The sequence below is a fragment of the Serpula lacrymans genome, assembly GCF_000218685.1.
Source record: "Serpula lacrymans var. lacrymans S7.9 unplaced genomic scaffold SERLAscaffold_1, whole genome shotgun sequence".
NCBI lineage: Eukaryota > Fungi > Basidiomycota > Agaricomycetes > Boletales > Serpulaceae > Serpula > Serpula lacrymans.
This window is the reverse complement of record NW_006763290.1, coordinates 1768952-1777897: the sequence shown is the minus strand read 5'-3', so window position 1 is coordinate 1777897 and position 8946 is coordinate 1768952. Positions and strand designations below refer to the sequence as shown.

At 41.2% G+C, this 8946-nt stretch overlaps 2 protein-coding genes across 2 annotated transcripts; both read left to right on the top strand.

Annotated features, from left to right (window-relative positions):
* Positions 1-3486: 3486 nt before the first annotated feature.
* On the top strand, positions 3487-4096 carry SERLADRAFT_404595 (uncharacterized protein; the record flags this gene model as incomplete). The annotated part of the gene is made up of 4 exons (XM_007312242.1): positions 3487-3535; positions 3616-3626; positions 3715-3859; positions 3930-4096. 4 exons carry the CDS (start codon positions 3487-3489, stop codon positions 4094-4096), a joined length of 372 nt encoding a protein of 123 aa, XP_007312304.1.
* Positions 4097-8579: 4483 nt separating this feature from the next.
* SERLADRAFT_375641 (uncharacterized protein) lies at positions 8580-8792 on the top strand (the record flags this gene model as incomplete). Its single annotated transcript, XM_007312241.1, has 1 exon — positions 8580-8792. One exon carries the CDS (start codon positions 8580-8582, stop codon positions 8790-8792), a length of 213 nt encoding a protein of 70 aa, XP_007312303.1.
* Between the last annotated feature and the right edge of the window lie 154 nt (positions 8793-8946).

Here is an 8946-nt window from a genome sequence, read left to right as displayed (position 1 = left end):
GCGAGTGCTGCAAAGCCAGTACTAAAGGGGAGATGGCATCTTCTGCAAACTGGTGGCAGCTCCTTTGTGCAACAACCAAGAGTTTGTTACTCTGGCGCACAACTAGAACCAACTATAGAGATGATGATGAGGGAGTGGTTACCCTTTAGGCTTCAACAAGTTAATTGTGAGGATACAACAGGAGGACTTGCTGAGGAGTCTCCTTGATCTATTGGGGTATATATACTACTACAGGTTTGTTTGTACATATGTACTATACAGTTGATGAAGGCAGTGGCTAATGATGTCAGAGGGTGTAGCCCATGTGACCAGCTTCACTGCGTGAGAGACTTGTATCTAAAATAGAAAGAAAGGCAGTGCAGCGCGAAAAAGTGGAGTTTGAACAAAAGGGAAAGTGCCGCATGGCACAAAGTGTGAGAACTACAGTAAAAGGTTAAAGAGGAGAATGAAATTAAAAGTCCAAAAATGTGTTATCGTAACACTTTGCCAATTAATAACCCTTTCTTGAAGACTGTGGTGGAGTTCAGCTAATTTATTGTGCTTCTGTCAAGACAAAGGTCCCATGCCATATTTTGATCCGGGCTCAAGGTCAAAGTCATCCTTTGTAGTTTTCCACCACAAGGCATTCAGCATTGTGTCCCTGTCTAGGGATTACTGTGCTTCATGAATACTTTTTGGGGTGTATCTGTGGCCACTAATAGCAGTTGACCAAACTGAATTGACCATCTTGCCTGGGCCAGAGCTCTTTTTTTCTGAAATAATGTAACTCTGGTATCCAATCCAAGTTTGGAAATACAATTACCCATGGAGGGGTGTGCAAGAGAGAAAGCACATCAAAGGTATTGGCTTTGGCTACCATAAGTAAGTTACGAGATTAGCATAAGATGTGATAGTGTATGTATGGTCGTGGGGATGGGTGAAAGGCCTTAAGAGCATACTAAACAACCGTCAAAACACCGAGTCTTTCAACCCCAGCCAATAGGTGTTCACGAGTAAGGGACACTTAGTCTTCCTCTACATCTTGTATATGCCCCAGAACATTATGACTATAGATGAGAAATACAAAGATATCTTATATTAAGAATTGGCTTGGGATATTGCAGAAGACATGCCTTCAAAGGAAGAGTTTTATTTTGTTTTGTGACACATACAACTAGATATGGAGACTCCTTCTGAAGACCTGGGTTGGTGTTTTTCAGCTATCTTAGAAGTGTTAGACATCTGTAAAAAACTTACTATCACTGATTGTGAAATTGATTGGATTACCCTTGTTTTATCGCAAGTATTTTTAGATATGCAAATATACTTACATTCTGTTGGAAACATACAATAGAAACCCTACCAAAAGCAGAACAATTATCTTGAAAGAATTCCATGGATCTCCTATCACCCCCTTAACATGAAATGTGGGACCGTGATTGGCAAGATATCAAGATTAGCCACTTTATGCTCTAAAAAGGCAACATTCCTTGAGAGTATGAGTGATCTCTATTATCTTTATATAGCTCGTGGATATCCCGATGGAGAATTGAGTAAATGGATGGATTCAAAAGAATTGAACAAGTGTTGGAACTCTTGTCTGATATCAACGGAGAAGGACAACCTTGAGCACAACCCGCTTGTAGTTTTGAAATCCCAACTTAATCCCATATGGAATTATTGTAACGCAAATGAATTGCAAGACAGCATTGTCTGTTATTGGCGTAAATACGTCAGAAAATTTACAATAGGAGAAATACCTACCCCCGGCTACCCTGTATTTGGTAATGACCATGATTTGGTAATGCTAATAGCATGCCAATCATTGTTAGTCCGGCACGGACAGGAAGTTTGCCACTTGGTTGATGCTCAAGAGGGCTCCCCGGTTGGTGAACAACCTGTGCTTCAGCTGGCGGAAGATGGGCCCATGCTTGACGCCTCTGATCAACATGTGATAGCCAATATTATGAAGCTTCCATTTATCCGAAAATCCCGTTGGCTTGTGAGTTGAAAAGTTAAAGATAACTTATACAAACAAGCTAACAAATTGAAAAATGCCGTACTCAATTACAAAAAACCAGTGCTAAATGCACCACCAGACTGGGACTCCTACCCATTGGAGAACCAAGTTTAGATGTTGGTTCTGGTGCATCTGGACGTGTTTGATCTGGGACTCCGCATCTCTGGTGGGGTTTTGAGGCCCAAAATTGGAGCAGAGTTCAGAGAGGAACTCACAGTAACTGTCTATCCAGATGGCCATAGTGATGAGATTGTCTGGGGTCAGGATGTCAGGTTTTAACCAATCCAATGCCATTCTCTTAATGAAGGAGATAATATAGTTGATTTTAGCCCAGTCAGTATAGAATGTGCACGGTGTCTTGTTGATAAAGTGTTTGGTATGGGATAGCCACCAAAGCTTCTTTATCCTAGGGCCACCAGAATTTTACAACCTAAGCTGGACAACGGGTAATAACCTAGTTTGTTCGTGGGGTGGAAGTTAATTATCCTTTTTGTTGTGAGTTTGTTAATAGTCCTCGTGCTCTGGAAGACTAATATGACAATAGTAGATATGTCCTTGGTGATATAAAAAACAAGTAGTAGTATGTGGATATACATATGAGTGTACGTATGAGTGTGAAGTGTTACTTGACTGGCTTCAAGATATAGGTGTGACAACGATAGTCCTTGCTTGTTGAGAGACTGATAGGACAAGGATAATAGTGTCCTACACTTGATAAAGAACAAACTATAATATGCTGATGGCCGATAGAAGGGTGAAGCAATACTTGGCTATGCTTCAGTGAATGACTGCAGATGAGCTTACACCAAATCAATAGATGACTGATATAAGTTTGAGATGAACTATAGGATACTAGAGCTACTTGTGGCAAATAATAAACAATCACAAACTGTAATCATACTTGGACTACTATTGTTTGTGACAGACATGACTTGATGACTAAGCTTCCTAGGATGGGCAATACCTTTTGTATGCTTCCTAGGCTAAAGCTAGTTGACTTCTGAGTGGTTGTCCACTTATGTGGGGACTGCTTGTAAGTAAAAGCTTTTTTTTTATTAGGTGGAAAGTTGGCCTCCTTATATACCTTTTGGCTATAAGGGCTCCTTCCTAGTTGGTAATTACAAATGATAGTACCAAAATATCTAATGGAAATTCAAAAGGCCAGAATCATCTATTGTCTAGATGATTCTAGAGTGGCCTTTTTGAGACTAAGAATAGAAAAGTAATTTGAAAATGTGGAGCAAAATATGACTCAGTCAGGCACAGTGTTCTATTTATAAGAAACAAATGCCAATTCAGCCTTCTCCACAGTAAAACAAGAATTTCGGAGAATTTCCTTATTTGGAAGCCCTCCTAAAGTATCCAGACTGATAGGGGCGTGAAAGTATCACCTACTCTATAAAAACCGGAGTGATTGGTGAAGTGGTTGTTGAGAAAAAGGCAGATTATGTCATGGGGAATTTACTTTCCCTTTTCAGAAACTGACCATGTGCAAGCCATGTGGTCAGATTTCAGTGTGGCTGCCAGTGGCTGACAGTAAGTGTGATACAAGCATTCTTGTTTGGCTCATATCTCCAAAACTAGCGGTCATCAAGATATAAAACTTTGTGACATAGTACTTTGGAATGTGTGCTTTAAGATGAGGTACTTTTTGCGGGGTACAATATGTCGTGGAATGCCATGTCCATACATGAAACATTTTTCATGTATGACAGCGGATGGTCATTAAAGTTCAGTTGGCACTGCACAATAAAGGAGTAAAGCTTCCTGGGATTGGAGCCATCAAAAGTGTTTGCCTGTCAAATCTTAGCATGTGTGGAACCGGAGTCAGGGTTATGTCTGGAGGGTCTAGAAAACAAGGTAATTGCCTGGGCCAGAGTGAGGCCCTCAGCATCCTCATTCTCTGGTTCTCTGGCTCAATGCGTGGTAGCTCAGCAGAAGCGGCCATTGGAAAATCCGGAGCGGGGGTCAGGGTGCGAGGAGAATTGGGAGGGATCAGGGAACCCCTGGGGGTACAAGGTTGAGGGGTCATGGAAATTGATTGTGCCTCTAGGGGTCACCAGCAGAAAAACTGTGGATTTCAGTGTCACCCTATGAGGTGTTACGTACATATTTGACCATGGGAGAGATACCAATAGGTTGCTTTTTGGAGTTCCAAGAAATTATGGTACCACAATAGAAGGTGATCAGCCCAGACATGGAGTGACAATGGGGCTGAAATGCCCAATCACTATCTGAATAAGCAAAAAGGCCCTTGTATCACCCCCCTCCCAGGTGAGTTGATAGTCCAGTGTAGTTTTAACGTATCTGATGATCTGTTTGACTGCTTTCCAGTGTGAGCATCTGAGGTTTTGAGAGAATTGCGAGACAAGCAACACTGCAAAGATAATGTCTGGTCTCATTCCAAGCGCCAAGTACATCAGCTTTCCTATTGCTTCTCTGTATGGTACATTACACATATCTTCTTTATCATCAATAGACATTGGCATCTGATCTCTTGAGAGTGTGGCACTGGGTTCCAGGGGGGTTGAGGAGGTTTTTGTGTCTGTTAGGCCAAAGGCATTGATTATTGATTGAGTGTATGCCTTTTATCCCAGCTGTAATGTGCGGTTAGGTTGGTTTCTCTTTATTTCAAACCCCAGCAGCCATCAAATTGGTCGAAGGTCAATTATGCCATACTCATCTTAAAGACCTTGTTTGAAACTGTCTATAGCAGCTCTGGATTTCAATGCAACAGCCATATCATCTATTAAGATGCCTACAATGATTTCTTCAGTTGGTATCCATGTGAAAAATATTGCGTGATCATATTCTGACTGTTTGAAGCCTAGTTGTAGGATTGTGTTGTTCCGTTTTCTGTATCATCCTGCTCCGGCTTGTTTTAGGCCGTATATCCCTTTCCTGAGTTTTGCTACTAAGTTCTCTTCACCAGGTCTTAGTAGTTTGGGCGGTAGCTTCATGAAGATGTCCTCTTCAAGCTCAGAATTGAGGTATGCACTTTTAACGTCCACTTGGTCAATTTCCCAGTTCAGTGAGGCAGCATAGGCAAGGATGGCTTGATGCAATGCTAGTTATGCAACAGCGGAGTACATTTTGGTATAGTCAATACCGTACTTCTGTTTGTGTCCATCTGTTATGAGTCTGACCTTGTATTTAGAAATTGCTCCCCTTTCATTGTGTTTGATTTTGGTCACGAAGTGACTTCTTATGATGTTAACACCATCTGGAGGTGCCACAAGGTCCCAGGTATGTAATTTCCTCAGTTGTTTTATTCTATCATCTATTGTTTCTAACCACCTGTCTCTTTCAGGACTCGCTAAAGCCTGTCTTATGGGCGGGCTATCACCATCTAGCGTGTGTGCAAGCATGGCCGCTTCAAGTGCATTGTCATCTGACATGTAGTTGTCATCATGTAAGTTGGCAGTGTTAGCGGCAATGGGTCTGCCGTCATTTAGGGCTCAGTAATATCCCTGCAGTTTGATGGTGGTTGTACAAACAGGCTTGTCTCTCTTCCCATCATCAGGCGGTGACGTGTCTGGTAAGTTTTCTGTCTCTGAATCATCTTGGAGGTCATTGCTGGCAGCCTTTATTTTTTCAGGTGCTGTTTCAGCATGGGATTGTGAAGAGACATTGGTAGGACTTTTGTCTGAATTGATGGTATTGTGGTGAGTTTTGTTGTTGTTCAAAGGTTACATTGCGCTCAACAGATACCTTTCTTTTATCAGGCCAGTATATACAATATCCCTTGGTTTTGGAGTTGTATCCAACACATATCCCTTTTTAGCTTGCAAATCAAGTTTCCCTGCCGAAAGGTCCTTGACATAGACTATGGCACCAAATTTGCATAGTCCATATAGATCTTTTTTTTGTCTGCTGACCATTTCATAGGGCATTTTTCCATCAAGGCATCTGGTTGGTGCACAGTTTTTAATCCAGACCAGATGCTTCATTGCCTCGCCCCATAAAGATTTTGGGAGTTTTGCTGTCATTAGCATGGCTCGAGCATATTCCACTATAGTGTGATTTAGATGTTCTGTGGTGCTATTTTGCTGGGGGGAATCCTGTACAGTAAGTTCTCTTCAAGTGTTGGAACTCTTGTCTGATATCAACGGAGAAGGACAACCTTGAGCACAACCCGCTTGTAGTTTTGAAATCCCAACTTAATCCCATATGGAATTATTGTAACGCAAATGAATTGCAAGACAGCATTGTCTGTTATTGGCGTAAATACATCAGAAAATTTACAATAGGAGAAATACCTACCCCCGGCTACCCTGTATTTGGTAATGCTAATAACCTTCTCTTTTGAATGCTTGCTGAAAGAAATACTCATGTATTCCCCTCCTCTATCAGATCTCAAGACCTTTATAGATGTCCTGTTGTTTTGGTTCAACAGCAGAGCCTCAAATCTTTTGTATTCAAGGAAGACCTTGTCTTTTGTAGGTAGGAATCATATGTGGACTTCACGGGAATAGTTGTCTGTGAAGGTAAGCAGGTATTGCTTTCCTGATATATCTTCCACTGATGCTGGTCCCCATAGATCTGTATGTATCCATATGATTTAGCGCAGTTCAAGAATTCCTGAGGGAATGGTTTTGTGTTAGACATGGCCTTCATGCACGGTTCACAGAATTCCTTCTCAACGGAGGTATTGAGTGTCAATCCTATAGCTATATCCAAACCAATGAGCTTCCCCAAGCCTTTGTGTGAGAAGTGTCTCATTGCTCTATGTAACTCATTGATATTCATTTTGGTTTTTAGTGCTATAGGTTTGGCTCGGATTATTGCATTTTAGGGTGGAGATGTGTTGTCTACCTGGTATAGGTCCTGTTTGATATTGTCTGTCTCTTGGAACTTAGAGACAGTATTCTGCAATTCCCCTTTTCAAAGTGTACTGCATAGCCTACTTTGTTGATCTTGCTCGTGGATATGAAAGTTGTTGACATATCCGGTGCGTAGATTATGTTCCTTAAGAGTAATAATGTATGCCTTTTACCATTAGGTAGTCTCACTAGCAGGTCACCCTTTCCAGCGGCTTTTAATGGTGATCCTCCTGCTATCTCTATCAATTTTGTGTTGCATGGAGAAAAAGTAATGAATTGGTTCTTGAAAGGAGAGAAGTAGTGGTTTGCGCTTGAGTCTATGGTGGCAGGCCCTTCAGTAGTGAGTTGATTGTTTTGCTTTTTATTACAATCAGATATTGATGCTTTCAGAGCATATAGATTGTTGCCGTTGTTGGTATTATCAGATAAAGATTATGTTTCCGCAGCCTTAGCTTGTGCTCTACCTTTGGATGACTTGGACGAGTGTCTGTTTCCATCATCCGACTTTCTTTCTTTAGGACTATCTTTCCACTGGCCTGATTGCTCATAATGTCAGCAATCTTTGGCTAGATGTCTGATATTTCCACACTTAAACCACTCACCATTTGCTATGGCTTGTGACTCATCTTTCTGACCTTTGTAGTTTCTAGTTTTAGCTGATAGTGCAGTGTTATTGTCCTGCTGAGAGGCTCTGGTCTTTTGGTGGTCAACCTCTTCAAGGATGTGTGTAATTATGTCCTCTGGGCTGAGGACGGTTTTGGCTTATAGTGCATCAGCCATTATTGCTGATAGCATGAGTCGGTATGAATCAGGTAATGAAGACATCAGCATAGCATTGAATTGGGGGTCTCCAATGGAGCCGCCCATTCCTGCTAGCTCAGATCTGAGCCTTAGCAATCCATTTATGTGGTCATCCATGTCATCTTCATCTGTGACTTCTATACACATTAGCTTTCGCCACAGATCAAGCTGTGACATGTCGCTTTTGTCTTCAAACATCTTGCAGAGTTTTTTCCACATCAGATGTGGCTCGGTTGTTTTCAATGTGGCTTTCAGCTGGTCTAGCATAGAATTGGTAATGAAGTTTATGATAAGTTGTTTCATTTTTGCACATTTTATACGGAATGTGTCCATCTTTTCCTCTAATGCTTCCAGGTCATCATCTGTGTCATATCCGTACCAGAAGACAGAACTCCGGCATCTCCAAAGGACATACTCTCCGAGTCTGAAGCTCCCAAACCATTGCATCAAGAAATGTGCCATGTATAGTTGTTGTCAGCCACAATCAGCCAATGTGCACTCAGTGATGGCTCATATCATCACTTGGTAGTCTTATTACTACAACATGTTGGCCGATGATTGGGCAATGAGTGGGCAATGTATTTCAAGTGTCTCAAAATATCTTATTTTGGCCTTTCCTTGAACGGCTATTAAAATATCTATTTTTCCAATATCAGAAAATAAGATAGAAAATAAAATATTTTGGTTTTGCAGTTATATTCCTTAAAATATTAAGTTTTGTAGAGCTAGAAACCTTTCCGTCAAATTTTAAACAATTTAAAGTGATTTTACATTAACTAAATTAAATATTCTGACTGCTTTTTTTTAATAATGATGGAATTTTGATTAGTATTTACAGCTGATTTTATAATAATAGACCTATCCAATAAGTTAGCGTGCAGGCAGACTTCAGCGGAGTGTATATTTTTGGGAAGAACCCAAAGTGTCTGGGAGAGACTAGTCAACCCTCAACCAGCATGCGGCGCCATATTTCTAAGGAGCAGAAGATACTAGCGTACAAATTGTCTTGCATTCATGGCCTCTTGGACAGACATGTTAGCAGTTACCTAGGAATCAGTCAACGGACCATCAGGTGCATCCAGAAGACCTTTTGGGACACTGGTGAAGTGGACACCAACCAGCTTGTCAAGGATGGCCTCATGCCCTTGATGGCTTGGAAGCAAGTATAAGTTTTTTCTTTTAATCTTCTAATATGCTGATAAATCAAGTTTTTGATTAGTTCCTTGAAGGCTGCATTGAAAGACAGCCTGATATGATCCTCTCAGAGTTACAGGAGCAACTTAGGGAGGTATGTGGCACTGAGGTATCAGCTGTGGCAATTCT